Source organism: Muntiacus reevesi, chromosome 3 (assembly GCF_963930625.1).
Source record: "Muntiacus reevesi chromosome 3, mMunRee1.1, whole genome shotgun sequence".
NCBI lineage: Eukaryota > Metazoa > Chordata > Mammalia > Artiodactyla > Cervidae > Muntiacus > Muntiacus reevesi.
In genome coordinates, this window is record NC_089251.1 from 2,780,517 (window position 1) to 2,800,115 (window position 19,599).

Consider the following 19,599-nt stretch of genomic DNA (forward strand, 5'->3'; position numbering starts at 1 on the left):
GCCTGGATGCAGCCCATCGTGGTGGAGGCATGCCACGTCGCCGCCGAAACCATGTCCAGAGAAACGCTCGAACCTCTGGAAATGCTTTGGGTTGGTTTCAAGAGGAAAAGGTGGACAGGACTCCAGGAATCTGTCGGTAGAGGTGACCAAGCCCAGGGCGGCAGGCAGGGGCCCTCGGTGGGCCTGCTGATCAAGGCCTGGCTGTGGTGGGGCAGGAGGCTGGGCACGTCTCAGGCACCCAGGCCCTCTCTTCCCAAGCGGGTCAGACACATTTTACGGTTAAGTTCAAAAGCTGGCCGAGCGCTGCCCCTGGGGTTCTGGAAGCGACCCCCGGCTGCCCTGGCGGGCACAGCCCCGTCCCCCACTCTCACCCCTCCTCCCCGCATCCCGTCCCCTCTGCCGCAGGGCCACCGTCACCCACGCCAAGCTGCCCAGCTGCCCCCACTGTGAGCAACTCACGAGGCCAGGGCGGGCAGCAGCCCCGCTGGGGTCACAGACAGCCCACCCCAGGCTTTCGGAACCCATCTGCCTGCTGAGGAGCAAGGCGGGGACCTGGCCGACCCAGAACCAGTCTTCTCAGGACGTCCAGGAAAATCAGGAGCGCCCCACGCCCTCTGGGCGCATCCGAAGCACCAAGACCAACCTCTGCAGGAGGGAGAGGGGCTGGGGCCCCAGGACCAGGAGTCTTGGTCTGGCGGTACCTTAGAATCGGGAGGGGGTGGGGTGGAGGGGGTGGGGTGGGGCGGGGAGCTTTAAACAGGCCCCACCCAGCAAGCCAAACCATGCTGGACTCCCTGGAGGAGGAGGCTGGGGTGAGTTTCTTTGGGGGGCAGGAATGGGCTCCCCAGGAGACCTCCCCAGCCCATCCTGGCGATGGTACCCCTGCATCTCTGAGGGCAGAAGAGGGGGAACAGACCAGCTCAGCCTGGGGTGTGGGTGCTGAGGGCCTTCTCCCCTTTGGGCCCAGCAAGCTGGACCTCGGAGAAGAGAGTGGCCACAAGACACTGGCCCCTCTGTGAGGTGCGCCTGCAGCCTCACCCCCACCGTCCCAGGTTCCCCAGGTGGCCTGGGGGCCTATGCAGGGACTGCCCAGCAAACCTGGCCACAGTGCCCACCACAAGCAGGCAGGAAGCCCCAGATGATGTTCCATTGCTGTACCCCACCGGATTCAGTGCTGGCCACCCCAGGCCCCACTCTCCCACTGGGCTTTGGACAGGGCCCGCACCCCAAATTCCCTACCTCTCCCCAACACCCCCAACCAGGGCTGCCCCTAGGCTGCTTATCCCGTAAGAGGAGGTCTCCAGGGTCTGGGCCGTTAGGACCCCCAGTCCTGGCCGTCTCAAACCCCTTGGCCTGGGAAGGTTGTTAAAGAGAGATAAGAAGGGGCCTAATTTGTGATTGGAAAAGCTTGGTACCCACTTGCCAAGGCTTGGCCGAGCCCCTTCCCAGGCCTGGAGGGGAGGGAGGCCCGGCCCAGCCCCTGACCTTGGCCTCACACAAGCCCCTCCCCAGTCCCAGGCACTTCTGGTTTTGCCAGGGTCTCCTGGGGGCCCGCCACCCACGAGATACCCCAGGAAGCGGGTGGCTGGCATGGGGGTTAGAAACTTGGGAGGCCCCTTTATCTGTACCACTGACTAATGAGAGTACCTGGCCCCTGGGCAGAGGCCCAGTGTGGGCCTGGCACGGCCGGCAGACTCAGGAGAGACTCCCCTGTCCCGAGTCCCTCCCCCAAGACTGCTTCCTCGGTGGAAGGCTGAGGACTTGCTCCCAAGCCAGGGCTGGATGGGCCTTTGCTTTTGGTCCGGGGCCTGTTGGCAGAGACGCTGGCCCTGATGGGAGGGCACACGGGCAGAGGCCCCAGAGGAGCGCCCGCCCTGAAGCCCTCCTCCGCCCATCCCTGGGAGAGGAGGGGCTGTGGTGTGCAGAGCCCTGAGACTGTGAGCTGGTTGGGGGGGCAGGGGAGGGACTTCGCAGCTCCCCTCTTTCCTGCCAGGGAAAGTCTGCCCCTCCAGGCCGCCCAGCTGCTGTTACATAAACATCTCTGCTGCCTCCAGGCGACTCCTCTCCCGGGCACTGACCCCGAGAGAAGTTACCCCAGGCTCTGAGAAGTGCCATGCCGCCAGCTTCCTGGAGGAGGCAGGCCAGGGAGGCTCCAGCAGCAGCTGGACAAGCTGTCCCTCTTGGTGCTCACAACTGCTTCCCGCTGCCCCCAGGCCCCTGCAACAGGTGCACCAAGGAGGGTGGGCTGGTGCAACCTGCCCAGCAGCAGGCAAACCCCACTCTGCCCACCTCTCTGAGCCTCCCTGGCAAGGGCGGCTTCTCGGCCAGCCCCCGGGATGTCTGCAGTCCTGAGGGTTCTCCTGCCAAGGCACCGCAGGCCGCTCACTACCCTGTGTTGAGGGGGGTGCTGTTCTGTACCCAGTGCGAGGCGGTAAACCGCCTTGGTAAGGACTATGGCAGGCATTTTGGACGCCCAGCACTTAACCCGGGTGGCACAGGATGCCCAAATCTGGCGTTGTAGAGCAGAAATAAGTCACCAGGAAGGAGCACGGGGGAGGGGTCCAGGGCTGCCCAACCCGCAGCGTGCTTCGCGGGCCACCTTAGGCTGGAGGTGCGGGAGAAGGGGCAGGACGCTGACCAAGGCGCGCCTGAAGGCGGTCCCTCCTGGGGGAACTGGAGCGCAATCTTTCAGGCCAGGCGCTGGCCCCAGGCTGTTTCCTTGGGGGTACCCAGGGTCCCTCTGGCAGAAGCTGCAGCCGCGGTACCACCATCCTTCAGGGTCAAATACCCCGGTCTTCACAGCCACGGAGATGGGGGCGGGTCTGGACTGGATCTTTGAGAAGTTTTAAGTTGCGACCACGGGGGTCCTAGCATTGGAGCCCCGGGCCAGGGGTACACGCAGGGCTGCCGCTGACGCGACTTCTCCCAGAGCCTGTGTCCCAGAGACCCCCACACCCGCGTGCCCGGCCCAGCTCCTCTCGGGGACAGGCCTGTCCCAGGCGCCGCTTTCCTCGCTCGGCCTGCGCCTCCTCCGCTATTGAGATGCAAATCGTTGCCAATTGTCGCAGAGCGCAGCGGGCGCCCACAGCCGGATCCTTCCGCAACCCCGGAGCAAACTTTGGGTCTCCGAAAACTTTCGAACGAGAAGTAGTCCCCTAGGGCATGGGCCCCGACCCCGCTCCGCACGGCCGCGGCCCCCATCTCCGAAGGACCCGGGCTCGGGACCCCGCGCCCCATCCCGAGGAGGCGCGCGGCTGGTCGCGGAGCGCGGAGGGGCGCGGCCAGCGAGGGGGCGCGGGGTGCGGAGGGATCGGCGGGGGCGGGCCCGAGGGCGGGGGCGGGGCCGGCGGGGCGGGGGCGGAGCGCGCGGCGGCCGGGCGCCTCACTAGTGCCTCGGCCGCGGGAGGGAGCGCACGGGCGCGGGGATCGGGGCGCGGGCCGCGGGCGCAGCGTAGGAACGATCGCGGGCGCGGAACCGGGCCGGAGAGGCCGCGAGAGCCCAGGGACGCCCTCCAGCCGGAAGGAGAGGGCAGTAGCGGGCTGTCACCGCCCTTGGGACAGTCCCCCTGCGCGCGGGTGTGCCCGAGCCCCCGCCGGCCGGGCGCAGGAGGCCGCCCCCGGGCGCAGCGGGCAGCCAGTGGGCAGGCATGCCGCCGCTCCTGGCGCCCCTGCTCTGCCTGGCGCTGCTGCCCGCGCTCGCCGCACGAGGTAGGCGACTGCCCGCCGCGACCCCGCAACTTTCCGCGCCTTCGGAAACTTTTGGCGGCGCCCTAGGCGCGCGTACCCGAGTGCCTGGGAGCGGGTGGCCAGGGTGGGGAGGGGGACCGGGCGACCCGGGGCGGGGTAGGAGCCAGAGTCCCGGGCTCGGGGAGAAGGACTGACCCTCCCCCGCTCCGCCTGCCCGATCGGGACTAACTTGGCGCCGCTCGCGCCTGGAACCGAGTTTGGCGCCGGGTTTGAAGTCGGGTTTGAAGCCGGGCGTGGGCATCTAGGGGCATGGAAGACCTAGCTCTGGACTCGCCCTTCACCAGCCGCGCGTGGGGCTCGCTCCTGGGGCGGGCGGACGAGCTGCCTACTACTTTTCGATTTGAATCGAGTCGGTTTTGGTTTCCTGTTGCTTTGGGGCCATTTATCTTTTTTCTTCGCCTCTTGCCCGCCCCGGGGGCGGATGTTGGGGCGCGGAGCTTGGGGTCCAGGGCGCCGCGATCGTCTTTACAGAACCGCACTGCGGGACCTGGCTGCCCAGCGTGGTGGGCAGAGGGGAGCGGGGTGGGCCAGGCGGCCCGACCTCCTTTCGGAGTAGGAGAGTTGAACAGGACCCGGGCGAGGGTCCCAGACCCAGGTTTCCCCGGGCTCCTAGCCTCCCCGCCCGCGGTGTCCCCTCCCCACACCGGGTTGCTACCGCATCCTGGCTCACGATTTGGGGTGGGGTGGGGGTCGTAGGTGCGGAAGAATCAGCTGCTACTGATGGACTTTCACTTTGTGAAGTTCAAGTTTGGAGACCTTTCAGGGGTTGGGGGGGCGGTCATTCCTCTCCCACGCAGAGGAGCTCGGAGGAATCGGATGGTGATTAATGCTTCTCCTCCCCTAAAAATTAGAGGGAGAACTAGTTCCCTGCTTCCTGAAGATGGGGTTCCATGTCACACTCCATCCCCACCCCGAGAGGGGGCTTAATTTACACAGCCCTGGTAAGAAGGAGGGGGGGTGTGCATTAATTGGTCCCTTCCTGGGAATGAGGTCAAATTCCTTCCAAATGGAGCATCTTCATGCCCCCCAGCCCCTGGCTGTGTGTGTGGGGGAGGCTGCCACTGAAGACGCCCACCCTGGGGAGCCGGTGTTGGGTGTTGGTGGAGGCGTGGCCAGGTCCCTGGGGTGCCGTCCTGGTGCCCAGGAGGCAGCCCTGGCGCGACAATGGGCTGCTCTGATTCCTCCGCCCGGCGCTTTGTTGGCGGGCGGGGCAGCGGCCCTTGCAGCTGTCGCATTTTCCCACGAGCGGGGGAGCTGAGTGTGGCCAGGACCGCCCCCCCCAGCGCCACCCCCTGGAAGAACGTGTTTGAACAGCAAGACAGTCCCGGTGGTTGGATAGGGGCCCCAGCCCAGCCAAGGTCCCGAGTGAAGCTGGGGTGAGGGGTGAGAGGTTTGGGAGACTGGCCCAGGGTCATCCCTGCATTTCTTCCCTGCTGTCTACGCTGCATTTCAGGCCACTTCTTCCCACCACCTGCCCCCACACACTGAGCGTGACCTGTCCACCTGCCACCCAACCAGTCTATCCCTCCCCACCTCCTCTCTGACCCCAGCACTCTGGGCAGAATGTTGAATTCCCTCAGGGTTCATGCAGGGCTCCCTGGGGGCCCCCTGCACCCAGTAACCCCACGACAGGAGGTGAGGGGTGAGCAGTGCCCCTGGGGGCGCTGGCCGGGCTGACCTCTCCTCTTGCCCCTCCCCAGGCCTGCGCTGCTCCCAGCCTGGTGAGACCTGCTTGAACGGCGGAAAGTGTGAAGTGTTCCCCAACGGCACCGAGGCCTGCATGTGAGTATGGGCCCCCGCGCCCCTGCGGGGACCTGTTGCTTTGTCAGGAGCGGAGCCCCTGCCTTCTGCAGCGGGCCAGCGGGGACAGAACACTAGGCCATTGTCTTCTGGAGATGGCCCAGAAGGCTGGGCGCAGTCACGTGCTAGTTTTATTGGACAAAGTCTGGCAATTACTTAATCACCAGCAATTATGCTGCGTGTGGAGCCGGCCTGGCCACTGGGGGTTCGAGCGCTCCTTTGAGGACCACCTCGGGCTCCTGGGGTGCTAGGTGGGCATCCCCGCTACCCCATTTCTTCCCAAAGTCCCTGAGACCTGCAGGGAGGCTCCAGAGCATTTGGAGGGAGGCCCGGCCCTCCCCACCCCACCAGCCCGGGGGAGTGCCTCTGCTGGGGGCAGGTGAGCGCCTCCCGGACAGGCGGTGCCTCTCAGCGAGAAACTGACTAGTTCAAAGGCAAACCCACCCTTTGCCGCCCTCTGCCTTCCCTGGCCTTGGGCGAGGTTGGGGAAAGGAGGTTGGAACTCATCGTGGTGGCTGTGCCAGTCTCCGTGGGGGTGTGGGTGGGAGTTCCTGCCAGGAGCTCTGTCTCTATCCCCAGCTCTGACCTCCTGACCGGGTGGCCCTTCGCCTTCCCAGCCCTGGGTCCTCAGCTGTGAACCGGGGCGGGGGCGTCCACAGTCGGGGAACCTGGTTAGGATCTATCTCCTGCCTGCCCGCCTGCGAGTACCAGTCAGCCTCTTGGAGTTTTTCTGCTGTGGCCGATGCCCTTCAACTTGAGTTCGTCCCTGATGGGAATACCGAGCAGGTTCCTGGCGGCTGGAGGAACGCCCCCTCCCCAGGCTGCAGAAGTGGGTCCCCAGCCGGGCTGGCGCGCCCTCATTCCAACTGCTGAGGGCCCATTCCCTTGACAACCCCCAGCCCGGGCTCACGGCCGCCCCGCCAGTGGGCACGCAGCCCCCTCCCCCCACCCCGCCCCAGACTGAAGCCAATTAAGCAGGTCTGTGAGCAGTTTCATGGACAAAGCGCATTGTGTCTTTCTCAGACGCTAATGAATGCGCACTACTTTTTTTTTTTTTTTTTTGCTTTTTTGGGGCCTTTTTCTCCTCCTGCAGAAGCCTCACCGACGCTTGATGCCCTAAATCTTGTTTCCTTTCATTGAGAGACCGACAGCTGGGATTCAGTGGAAGTGCAGGGGCTATTGTTGGGGAGGCGGATTAATGCTGGGTGATTAAGTATGCGTGGCTTCCCAGAATGCCCACTCCCTTCCCTGCCTCTCCACTCACTGGGCTGTGTGTGCGTGCAGGGCTGGGGGCAGTCTCCGAATTTCTGCAGAGGGGTCTGGGGAGGGCAGGGGCAGTGCTGGACTGGGTAGAGTAGGGGCTGTCTCTTCTTGTGCCATCACCAGGGAACTGGGACGGGGCAGCCTGGGGCCCCCGGGCCAGCGCTCAGCCACACGCTGACCTGGCTGCTGCGCCTCTCACCCACTGGCCTCTGGGTGAGGCGCTTCGAAGGCACGGGGCTGGGGGAGGCTCTCCCTCCCCCACACCTGGGCAACTCTGGGAGCTCCTGCCTCCCCAAGCCAGGCCCCAGCTCCGGCTAGGGTGCCGGCCTTTTTCCTCCCTTTGGCCTGGTGATCCCCCCCACCCCCACCCTGGCGGGAAGCCGGCCTGTCTGGCCTGGCACCCTGCCTGGCTTGGCCCACAGAGACCCCATTGTGCGCCCCCTGCAGATCCGCTGGGAAGCTGAACGGAAGCGCCGTCCTTGCAGGCCCCACCTCTGGGCGCCTTGGGCTGGAGGCGAGGGATCAGCCATGACGGCTGGCCAGGCCCAGCCGTGGGGAGGCCCCAGTCCAGGCTCGCGGGGCAGGGCGGGAGCTCTGCGGCCACCCCCAGTCTCGCTGTCGCCCACCACCCGCTGGTCTGCAGAAGTTCCACTGGTGGGGCAGCCCGGCTCTCTGGGCTGAAGGGGAGAGCCGCTTTCTTCCCTCCAAGGTGTCTGGGTCTCAGGCCGACCTGGCTGTGAACTCGGGCCCTGCAGCCTCCAGCCCGGACCCGCAGAAAGTTCTGTGACTTTTCTGCTGCTTCCCCTGTGGCCAGGGCGTGGGAATCAGTGCCGTCATGTGCCAGGCACATTCATGCCAGGTGACTCATCTGTTTCCACCCAGAGAGATAGAACCTTCCCCAGAAGCCACCCGTCAGGTGTCTGCGGGGCTCGGGGTCGGAAAAAGAGGTTCGTGTTGTTGCGAAGGCCCTTCAGGAAGTCCCAGAGATCCGGGCCAGGCCGCCCAGCGGCCGTGTGTCTCTGGGGGCGGAGTGCTCTGCCCAGAGGAGGGCAGCTGTGTGTGCTGGCCCTGGGGGCTGCCTGGGGAGGCTGGTGACCCAGGGATGGGCTCAGGCGGGTCTTTGCGACCCTCTGCCGCCTCGGCGCCCAGAGTACGCCAGAGGGAAGTTGGGCAGGTGGTGGACCTCAGCTTCGGACGATCCTGTGTTTGAGGCCTGGCTCCCCCGTGCCCAGGGTGCTCGTGACCTCAGGTCATTGGGACGCCTGGACCCAGATTTCCCCGAATTTCTGTAATTCGGGCTTGATCCGTGATTGACCTCTTGGTGGTGCGTAAAGGTTACGTGAGAGGCACGCAGCCGGCGCGGGGCGAGTGTCCGTCCCCTTGCTGCCTTCTCCTTTTGAGCTGACAGCGCTGGTTTCGGGATCCTCATTCGAGAGGGTTTAGTTATCTAATGAGTGAGTTCAGAGCACCCGAAAGGTACGGCCTGGTGGGCCCGAGCCGGGGCACCGCCTGGGAGGGGCCGGCCAGCGACTCCGAGGACTTCTCACCCGCGGTGGCACCCGTGAACGCCCTCCTTGCTTCCTTCCCAATTCTGAGCACCTGTTGCATGCCGGGTTCTGCTCTGGTCGTGGGCATGTGGGCCCAGGTCCGACGCAGCCCCTGCCCCCACGGTCTCTCCGCTTTCCAGTGTGGGGGTTAGGAGAGGCAGCCTGAACACGTGACACGTCAGAGGGAGGGGAGTGCAGTGGGCAGGGCGGCCCGGCCCCACGTGGCTGGCAGGAACCCCAGAACCACGGGCATCGGGCGTGTAGCAGGGCCCAGAGACGTCGGCGCTGGGCCCAGCGTCACACAGCCCGGCGTAGCGCCCAGCCCCGCCTCGCTCTGTCCAGGGACGTGTGTTCCTAACCGCGGCCGCATCCTGCCTGCACTGGCCCCCGGGGCCCTGGCCGGTCGTCCTGTGAGGAAGCGGGGCGGGGACAACGACTTCCCTTTAGAAGAAGCGGGTCAGGGGCCGAGTGGAAGTGACTCGGCCACCGGCTGCAGACGCACGGAACGTCTGTGTCCGTGTCACCTGGCCCGTCTGTTTCCACTGAGTCACCTGCGTGTCTCGGGCGAGGCTGGGGGAGGAACAGGTTAATTCTCATCTTCCCCCCCCACCCCCACCCCAGGCTGAGAACGAACCAGGTCTGTACAGGACTTCCTCTGTTCGTCAGCGCCTGGGCGCCAAGGACGCAGGGTTAGAAAAACAGCGAATGCACAGCATCAGCCCCAAACCCTCACCTGCTGCCTCTGACCACGGGGGGCGGACGTCAGGGGCCCCACAGGAAGGTGCCCTCCTCGGGCCTGGCCCTGCCTCTACGGCGGCCAGTGTTTTTTCCACTGGAAAAAAAAAAATAATAGGGATGTTTTTTTTAAAAAAAGAAAGAGAAAAAAAAAAAAGCTGTGCCCTTAGCTGGAAGAGGGTGGGGCTGGGCAGACAGCTGAGAGAGGAGAATGCTTTTCGTCAGGACAGCTGAGCTGGGTCAGGGCAGTCGGGGTCATGAGTGAGAGGGGGGGTGCGGGGACCCCCCCCAGGTGGTGGGGGGTGGGGGTAGGTCCAGGGGGTGGCAGAGCTCCACTCCCCTGGGGCTGGGAGGCAGCCGAGAGGTCCCGCGGAAGCCGGCGCTGGCTCTGTCCCTCGCTGACCGTGACGCTGATGGGTGGCTGCGGCCGTCGCGGGCAGATGGGGCCCCTGCTGGGCTGGGCCTGGGCTGGCCTGGCTGGGGCGGGCTGGGCTCAAGGAGGGCACCTTTCCTGTTTCATGTCTCGCCTATAAATAGTGAAAGGATGTGGCTTCTGCCGAGTCGATTGAGTATCCTGATTGCTTTCCTCAATAAAGCGCCAATGATGACTCCACGCACAGACAGCCCCTTTCATCCGGCCTTGTAAAAGCGTGGCAGACGTTTTCTTCGGCGGCCTCACACCCCCTCGGGGTGGCGGCCAGCTCTGCATCTCATCCTCAGTCCCCATATTACAGGTGGGAACGGCTGAGGCTGAGAGATGAAGAGGCTGGGAACAGGAGTAGGGGACCTGGGGCCAGCTTGCCTTGGCTTCTGCCTTCGTGTCTGGGCACATCTGGAGCCTTGCAGACTCTTCCCAGAGGCGTTAACGAGCGGCTGACCTCGGGGCATCGTGACTTGTGGGTCAGGATGTGTTTGATGGGTCCTGAAGTTCCCGGCCGGGCTGTCTCTGGCAGCCCCACCCCGTGGTCCCGTGGGCTGTAGCAGGTACAGGGCGACTGGCTCCTCCTCTGTGCCTGAGAATGCAGGGTTAGGTGGCTCCCGGAGCTACCTTCCCGCGGCATCCTGGCAGGACCCTGGGATGGGCCTGCAGACGCCCAGGGTAGGAGTGGACTGCGGCGTGGTTGGGGGAGGAGGGCCCAGGAGTCAGGCCTGGCCGTGCAGCAGGGCAGCTTCTGCCCGTCTGGGGCCAGCTCTGGGCTTCGGTGTCCTTATCCCCACCCCGGCCTGCTGGTGGGCTGTGGACACACCCGCCAGGGCGGGGGCCGTGATTGACAGGTGCTGCTGCGGAGGAGGGGCTGGTGGGCAGAGAAGAGCCTTTTGCCAAAGTGGCCTCTGTTGGCTTCTTTCCGGGCATCTCCTTCCTCAAGGCCCCGCCCACCCCGCTCTGCTGAGGTCACAGGTTGCTGATGACTAGATGCGGGGCGGGGGGGAGGGAGACTTGATATTTGCACTTTGGTGGTCAGTTGCATGTATCATAAGCTTTATGATGTTAGACATTTAAAATGTACATTTCGGGAGACTTGCCTGGTGGCCCAGCGGTTAGGACTCAGGTTCCGCTGCAGAAGGGACAGGTTCCATCCCTGGTCGGGGAACTTAGTTGCTTCAGTCGTGTCTGACTGTGCGTGACCCCGTGGACTGTAGCCCTCCAGGCTCCTCTGTCCATGGGATTCTGCAGGCAAGAGTACTGGAGTGGGTTGCCATGCCCTCCTCCAGGGGATCTTCCCGACACAGGGGTCAAACTTGCGTCTCAGGTCTCCTGCATTGGCAGGCGGGTTCTTTACCATTAGCGCCACCTGGGAACTGTGCAATACGACAAAATAAATAAATGAATAAAGTATGCATTTCAGTGGCGTTTAGTACACTCACAAGGCTGTGGAACCAGCACGTCTGTCTAGTTCCAGGTTCTCACCACCCCGAACAGAACCCCCGTAGGCATTAAACAGGCGCCCCCTCCCCTCCCCCAGCCCCGCGTGCTCTCATCTGCTCTCCGTCTACACGAGTGGACTCGCGCCGCTCACCTCTCCCGCCTGGCTTCGTTCGCTCGGGGTGCCTGTCCGTGTGTCCCTCCTCTGGGCACTCGCTGGACTCGACCTGCCTGAGAACGTCAGGGAGTGGTTGCTGGCGGCGCCAGCATCGTCATCCCGGTACGGCCTTGGATGGAAGCCCAGAGGAGGTGGGTGTCGGGGGTGGGGGATGTCCGGAAGGCTCCCTGGAGGAGGCGGCGCTCACTCCTGGGTCTGCGTGGCCAGCCGTGGGGCCCCTTTGAGTGGGACCTGGCGCGTCCAGCGGTACTTGTTACGGCAGGGTGGCGTGCCTTCGGGTCCAGGGGACAAGCGCACGGAGCTCCACGGCCGGCACCCCACCTGCCTGCTCGGGGCGTCAGGAACGTGAGGGGCCGCGGGCGTTTACTGAGCGCTCAGTAGGTGCTGGGGCGGGGCGCGCAGGGCAGACGCACGCCTGGCTCCTTGTTTGAGAACCAGACTCGTGGGCAGACGCCTTCGCCTCCTGCAGCGCGAGGCTGGTGCTGTGGGAATACCCTGCCCAGGTGCCCCAGGGCCCGCACGGCCTCCTGGAGGGAGTCCACTGTGGAGACGCGGGCAGATGGGCTGGGGACAGGTCAGCAGGAAGAGGGGCAGCTGGGGGGCAAGTCTGAGACCCGAGCCCCTACCCCCGCCGCCTGCCTGCTTCCCGGCCTTTCCCTGGCCTGGGACCACATCTCTCCTGAACCCTCAGGGCTCATCTCGGAGTTGGCGGGTGTACCCTTGGTGGGAGGCACCCCGCCTGGTGTGAGAGGGCAGGGGGTCCGGGGCCTGGCCCTCGATCTTAGCCACAAGCCGATCTCGTCCCAGTGGCCCTTCGGGCTCAGGGAGGCTCCATGTTACCTGCAGGGCGCCAGGGCTCCTGCAATGCCGGCATCTGGACGCCTGCTCGGCCCTGGTGGGGAGGCACGAGTGGGTCCCCCCATCACACGTGGGGGCAGCTCTCTGCGCATCCCTGAGACACGTGGGACTCTGGGAACAGAACGCCCTCCCCAGGGTTTCACCGCTGAGTGTCCCTTCTGGCTGGGATTCTCCTCCCCACCTGTACCCCCGCTGCCCTGGGATGGAAGCATTCTGGGAAAGGGGGCCTTGACCTCGCCGTCCACTCCCCCCCGAGGCTAGGGGCAGGGGTCATCATCACCCTGCATCCACATGTTCGGGTGAATTAGGTTAATCGTTGCCTGTTCCGTTTCTGACTCCGGGCTGCTTCTCTGCGTGGGCGCCCGTCGGGGGGCGTGTGGCCGCCTCCAAGGGCCCGGCCTCCCCTTCAACGCAGCGCCCGCCCCCTCTGTGGCTCAGGCCCCCCCGGACGCCCAGCGCCTTGCTGCGCTGCCTCGGGCTCTCCCGGGTGGGGGCTGGGGACGGCCTCTGGAGGTCTGACCTGAGCCTTCTGCACCTGATTTGCTCCGTTTCCTGGAAGGTGCGTCCGGGGTCCTGGTTCCCAGCAAGCCTTAGTGGGGGCGGGGGGTGCCCTGGGGAGGCCGCACTTCCAACGCCCACGTGGCAGTTCCCAAACGCGAGAGGCACTCAGCCAGCCTGCCAGGCCCTGCCAGCCTCGACCTGAGCCCTCCTGGGACAAGTGGGTCACCGGGCTTGGGTGTCCCTCGTGTGTCTCTGAAGTGCTTGCATCGGTTGCTCTTCTCCGCTGGGTAAACGGTCCCTCGTCCCTCTGTGGACACTGCTGATGTGCTGAGCAAACTCTTTGCCCCGCAGGCGGCGCGAAAGGCCAGCCTCACCCAGCCCGGCCGAGGCCTGGGGCAGGCAGGCCCCACGTCGTCACGTCGGCCTTAGGGTCAGGGCAGTGGGCCAGGAGAAGGGCTGGGGTCTGAGCCACACCGCACAAGGGACAGGCTGCTGGAGGCTGGGCGGGCGCTCAGGGTGATACGCCGGCACCAGGCTGGCCCTCCTCCGGAGACCCTGCCGGCCTCCTGCTTCCTTCGCCCTTGATCGTGGGTCAGCCGAGCTGCCGGCCTACTCCCCGAGCCCAGGAGGCCTGCTGGACGGGCACCTGGGTCTCGTCGGCTCGCCGCGGGTCCACTGGGGGATGTGTGTGGGAGGAGGAGGGCGGCTGCCCCTGGAAAGCTCTGTCGGTGCCCCTCCCGCAGGGACCCGGGGTTCGGGGACCTGCCTCCCACCGTTTCCTCTTGGTTTCGGTTGTTGGTAAGCGGAAACTACACGGTTACTGGAAATGACGGGTCTGGGGGAGAAGCCAGAGTTTTGAGTGTGTGTGTTTTTCCCTGAAAGCTCTTCAGTACGAGAGATGCTGAGCTAAGGCCGGGCTGAGGCGGGGCCGGGGGCGGGGGCTGCTGGCCACACTTCCGCCACCCGGGCCTCCGTCTCCCCTCCAACCACGGGAGGGGGGGAGGTGACTACCTCTGGGCCTTCCGGGTCAGCCGGAGGGTCTCCACTGCGCTCGCCAGGCTGGTTCCGGCTCCCGGGGTGGCCCCACAGGGTGGGGCTCCCCTCACTTCCCCCTCTGGGGCTCAGGATGAGGGTGGCCTCGGGCCTGATTGAGAGCCAGACGGGGAGGCCAGGCAGGGCTGTGTGTCCCGGTGTCCGCGGCGGCAGGGGCCTCAGGCTGTGACAACTTCCACCCGGGGCGTCCAGGGCCCAGGCCCGGCGCAGCTCGGCGCTCTGGCAGGTATCTGGCACCTAGCCTGGGTAGAGGCTGGACCCAGCGGAGCCCATCCAGGTTTCTGGAAGGCCTGGCCTCCAGGTCACAGGCAGGCACGGTCCACGTCGGCTGCCCGGCCCTGTTCTGGCCCGCTGCCCCTGCCAGGCCGGGAGAGCGCTGTCCTCTACGGCACAGGCCGTGGTGGGCTGTGTGACTGTGGCTGCTCATCCACCCCTCTGAGCTCTCCCATAAACAGTAACACACGTGGGTCCCGATGGGACATAGCGTGGCTTCACTCCGCACGCGGGCCTGTTCGCAGTGCTCCCAGGCCTCCTCCAGAAGGCTCTCCAGAGACCAGCCCAGCCCAGGATTTGGGTGACGTCATGGAAGGGTGCTGGTGGCTCAGACGGTAAAGCGTCTGCCTGCAGTGTGGGAGACCCGGGTTCGATCCCTGGGCTGGGAAGATCCCCTGGAGAAGGAAATGGCAACCCACTCCAGTACTCTTGCCTGAAAAATCCCATGGACGGAGGAGCATGGTAAGCTACAGTCCATGGGGTTGCAAAGAGTCGGACACGACTGAGCGACTTCGCTTTCACTTTCATGGAAGGGCGCGAAGTCGTGGCCAGCCCAAGAACCCACTTTCCCCGCGGGGAAGAGTCTCCCCCCAGCCCAGACGGGCCTAGGCTCACACCAGCAGGCCTGGTCTGCCTGGGTGTCCCCAGGCTGTGACGGCGCGGGTCTGTCTCAGCAGGTCCACGTCGGCCTGGGTGCGGCTGCCAGGATTGTGTCTCCTGGTGTCCGCCGTGGTCCCGTGCCTCAGTGGCTGTGCTGGGTCCAGCATGGGGGCCAGGGCGGCTGCAGGCTTGTGGGCACGCCTGGGGACACGGGGCCTGGTGATCCGCCTTCGGCAGGGGTTAGGACTGGGCAGGTGGTGAGCCGAGCTGGGAGAGGCGTCCAGGGAGAGGGTCTCACAGGAGCCTCACCAGGGCCCTGCTCTCCGCTGGCCTGCCCAGCGGCCGGCGGCTGTGGGCTCCGTCCTTCCTCTCTGTTCCTAGAGCTGGACAGACAGGAAGGAAGGCCACGTGAGCCCTTGTGGCTGACGGTGGTGACAGGTGTCCGGCTCTGGTTGGGACCCCTCCTGCCACACAGAAGGGGTGCGAGGAAGCCGGGGCCCAGGGCAGCCCCACCCCGCTGGCTGGGAGCTCCCCGATTCCCAGGCTTCTCACCCAGAAGCTGTCCCCACCTCCGACCCAGGGTTTTGAGTTTCAGCTGATCTTGTGGCATTGTGAGAACGCATTGTCTGCTCCAGCCCTCCCGGTCTAGGAGATCAGGCTGTCAGGCGAGAAACCCAGGCCGCTGGGGTGGGGGAGGGGGGAGAAGGAATGGGGTGCGGAGGGCCCACACCCCCTCCTCCACCCAGGGAGCTCCCTCTGGCCCTCCAAGGGGGCCACTGTGCTCTGACTGCCCCCCACCCCTGACCCCGAGTGCCTGGCGTCCAGCCACCACTGGGGACAGCAGAGGTTAAGAGCTGCATTCAAACCCAGGTGGTGCTGTGGGCGTAACCTGCCAGAGCCCTGGTTTGCTCATCTGTACAATGGGCCAGTGTCCCTGCAGGGCCGTTTTGAGAAAGAGATGTGATAAAGCTGGCGGGGCCTGAGTGCAGGTCTGGTAGCGGGGCGGGGCGCCCGTAGTGTCTAACTTCTGGGGCCTGTGTCGGGGGGCGGGGGTCCTCAGTGTCCTCCCGTGCTGCATTCTCAGCCGGAGAATGGGAACAAGCCGGGCTGCCCCGAGCGTCCACTCCAGTCGGCAGGAGAGGACGGAGTGCCCCCGGGCAGGCCTCCCTCTCCCCGCACCACCGCACGGCCGAGCAGAGGCGGGCACTTGCAGGATCGTTTCTGGCTTTGGCTCCGATCTCAGTCTGCGGTTGCTGACTTAATTAATCGAGTTTTGGATTAAGCGGGCCTCCCCCCCATGGCGCGGGCCGCACGCGCATCGATCCCTTCATTGTATCCAGTGTCTGGGGGCACGGGTCCGGCTCTGTCTTGTGGGGAACAGAGCCCCCCGGCAGCTGTGGGGGGGCTCCCCAGCCTCCCAGAAGCGGGGCTGCAGGCTTGACCACGTGGGTCTCGGGGCTGTTGGGGTGAGCCCTGGGTAAGGACACCCGTCCCCACCTTTGTCCAGCAACTGGCTCCGTCTCTGGGGTGATGGTTGGGGAATTAAGCCAGCAGAGCAGGGCCGCGGGGGTGGGGGGCGGCAGGCTTTCTCCCCCCGGCTCTCGGGACAGCGCGTTGGCTGTGCCTCTTGCGATGTCCTGAGGGGCCGGCCAAGCAGCGTTGTTCCCTCCCGTGGGTGGGCCGGGGTCGTTCTCTGCCCACTGCAGCTGGGCCATCTCCAGGAAGCCGCTTGACCTCTGCCTTTCCGTCCCTTCAGACGGGCAGCCACTTCCCACGTCGAGGGTGGGGCAGCTCTGAGCACCGCGGGGAGGGGGGGAGGTGGCGAGCCGAAAGCATTGTTTTCCCCGCAGTGGGAAAGGTGGCTTCCCGGAGGACCGCTTCCGTCCACACACAACACAAAGGGCTTCCCCGCGCTCCTGCGCTTCCCCTTTCCAGCCTATTCTAAACCATCCAGAGGTGCAACTTGGGGGAAAAAAGGCAGACAAAGAGCCCGGAACGTGGGGAGCAGCTGCTGGGCCCGGCGGCTCCACGGCCCGCCCCGCCTGGACCCCTTCCTCCTCTGCGGCCGCTGCCTGATCTCCACTGAGGGTCAGCTGCTGTTGGGGGTTAGGGTCTGTCTGCCTCAGACCTGGCTGGTTCTTTTCCGGGGTCCCCCACCCCTCGGCAGCCCTGGCTGCCGCTCGCCTCCTCCCTGAAATCTTGGGAGCCAGGGCAGCATGCTCCCCGTGCAGCTCTGAGCCGCCCCAGCCCAGCGACCGTGCGGGCTGGAAGCAGACCGCAGCTCAGCCAGGCCCCAGGCGCCGGCCAGGTCCCTGCAGTCACTCCCTGGGGCAGTTGGGGCTGCAGGTGATGGGGTGCTGTCTCACACTGGCCTCCAAACCTGTGCAGGGCTGGGCAGGCTCCGGGCTGCCCTGGGCACACCCTGCCTGAAGCAGAAAGGGACCGAGACAGGAGAGAGGGCAGCGGGTCATCGTCCAGGTGCCCTCGGGCATGGCAGAGTCATGGCTCAGGCAGTGGTCTGGACCAAGGATGCTGAGGGTTGGAGAGAAACCTGGAGCCCCTGCCCACTGCAGCTCTTCACCCTGGGAGCCGTAGGAGTCCCCAGGCACCCCTGGCTTTTGTCTCCCAGGGGCTCCGTTCCTCACAGCTGAGCTGTCCTGGTGGTGCCCCGTGAGGAAGGACCCCAGGATGGGCACGGTGGGGGGCATGGTGGGGGGCACAGTGGGGGGCACGGTGGGGGGCAGCAGAGGCCACTGAGCACCACCCCAGTCACTGTGCGCCCCCCACCTGCCGTGAACACAGCATCCTGGCAGGTGTGACTCCCCTCTGGGATTTGGGGTCCTTGGACCAGCCTCTGCCCAGAGGGGCTCAGGACCCCTGCCCAGCCTTGTCCGGGAGCACAGGTGGAGTCCTTGACCCCGCCCCCTTGAGGGCGGAGCTGGGGGCTCAGAGTCTGTCCTGTGCACCGCCCTCCTGGCCTCATCTTCCTGTTCCATAAGGGGGCAGGAGCCTCTGCCCAGTCTGCAGGTGGCCCCAGTCGCCTGGGCTGGGCTGGGGGTCTGAAAACCTCCCGGTCAAGCTGCCCCGAGGTGGGCGGGCCTGCCTGCCTGGCGCTGGGCCTTAGTGATCTTTGTTTAGCATCCTGGACCACCTCTGGGGAAGAGGGGGGTACCCTGACGAGCCATCCGTGTTCCCTGGCCCCCCTCTTTGGGGTTCCAGTGACACTGTGTTTGTTGGAGGGTCCTAGGCAGAAAGCCTATGAGCGGAGGCAGTGCTGGTCGGGGGAGGGTCTTCTAGCAGGCACCCTGCTGCAGGCAGAGCTGGGGCCAGCTGTGTGGGGTAGGAGGGGCCTTTGGCTGTGGCAGGTAGGACCCCAGGCCCTGACTCAGGGCCCCTGGCGGTACGGGCTGCAGAGCCGTCTCTGTCTGCATTGGGTGGCACGGTCCCTGCCCACCTTTGAGGCACAGGCTGCAGGCCTGCAGACGTGGCCTCCAGCCACAGGTTATCGGCTCTTGCGCTGATATCCCAGGCCCCAGGCAGCAGGGTCAGGTGGGGCCCTCAGTGTTGGGGAGCCCTGCGCCCCCCACGGTTTTCCTTAAGAAGGTGCATGGGCCCTGGTGGCGCCACCGTGTCCCCAGGGACGCGTCGGTGAAGTGCGTGCGGATCAAATCCAGCAGTGCTGGCTAGAGTGATAGCCCACTGTGCCCCAGAGGACCAGGCCACGTCTGCACTGGGCCTCCGGTGCCCTGATCCCCCGACACGCATGAAACACAGGCCCGGCAGGCGGTGCCCATCTGCGCTGCAGAGCCCCCAGTTCTTCTGATGGACCGTCTCACCCATCCGTGGGTGGTGCCCCCAGCACGCCTCTCCCCTGGGGCGCTTCTGTCCGGCCTGCAGAAGGAGGGGGCGGCACACCCCCCGACGACCCCCCCGCCGCCGTCCACACCCCCACCCAGCCAGGGCCCTGCGCTCACCCAGCTCTGCCCCGCTCAACCGCAGACGCCTTGAGGGCAGAAACGAGTGAGTCCTTCCTCCCTTGGAGCTGCGGGGAGGAGGGAGCTGTCATCTCTCCCCTGGGGGTGGCAGATGGCCCACTTAACTCCGAAAGGAAAACAGCTCCATTTAGCATTAGTCCCGGGTGAAGGGGGTGAAAGGTCGAGGCAGCATCTGCCTCCGGACGCTTCTGGGGCTGCATTTCTATGGAGCGGCGCTGGGGGGTGGGGGGAGGAGCCGGCATGGAGGAAACACCGAGGGAGGCCCCAACGAGCTCTGAGTCTGGCGGGCGGGCTGCAGGCCCAGCAGCTGTTTGGCGCTGCCGCCCCCCACCCCGGGTGCCACCTTTCTGCTGTTCTGATTCTGGAGCCCCCGGCCCCACCTGACCCTCAGCTGGTGCTGGCTGTGGTGGGCCAGGACAGGTCACCCCGCCAGGCTATGTGTGGGTCGGAGGGAAGGCGAGTGGAGGAGGAGACACCGGGGGACCGCCTTCCTGAGGGAACAAGGAAGGGGAAGCCGCCACGGGCCCCCGGGTGCCGGGAGCTGAGTGGCATGGTGCACGGGGTGGTTCTCGTCCAGCCTCAGGGCCCCCGACGGCCCCTGGCCCGGAATCCCGAGGCAGGTGTCGGTTGCGACTTTCCCCTCCAAGCACGGGCCCCTGTCCCCGCCAGGCACTTAGGCCAACCTGCCAGGACAGGTGTCCAGGACCGAACGCCTACCAGCCTCACGGGCCCTCCACCTTCTCAGGGAGGTGTGGGTGCCATGGGCACCTCCCCAGGAGACCCCAGCACTAGCCAGGGTGGGGTGCAGGTGGGGACATGTCTCGGCGAGCGGGGCATGGCCGGAGGCCGCCCAGAGCAGGGACAGGCCTCTGTGACGGGCTGTAAGGCCCCTCCACCCTGCCTCCCTGCCCCTCCAAGCCGAGACCCTGCCTGTACCGAGCACCCCCCGGAGCACCTGCCTCAGCGGCACCACCCCCCCTCCCCCGGAGGCTGCCCCTCCCTCGCTGCCCTGCCCCTCCCCCGGCTGGGGTGCTCTTGGTGGACCGTAGCCAGGCCCGGCCCTGGAGCCGGCCCGCATGGGCAGCGTGCCTTCACAGCAGCGTCCGCCAGGCCTGGGCGGGAGCAGGGAGGACAATGGGCCCCCTCAGCCGCTGCCTTCCCCCTACGGAGGAGCCTCCCTGGCTC

General features: G+C 65.9%; 1 protein-coding gene across 1 annotated transcript in view; it reads left to right on the forward strand.

Moving 5' to 3' along the window:
- Positions 1 to 3,404: 3,404 nt before the first annotated feature.
- NOTCH1 (notch receptor 1) overlaps positions 3,405 to 19,599 on the forward strand; it is a 43,345-nt gene continuing 27,150 nt past the window's right edge. The window contains exons 1-2 of the mRNA XM_065928066.1: positions 3,405 to 3,708; positions 5,448 to 5,529. Coding sequence (XP_065784138.1) covers positions 3,648 to 3,708; positions 5,448 to 5,529 — 143 coding nt within the window. The 5' untranslated portion in view covers positions 3,405 to 3,647. The remainder of the gene's footprint in view (positions 3,709 to 5,447; positions 5,530 to 19,599) is intronic.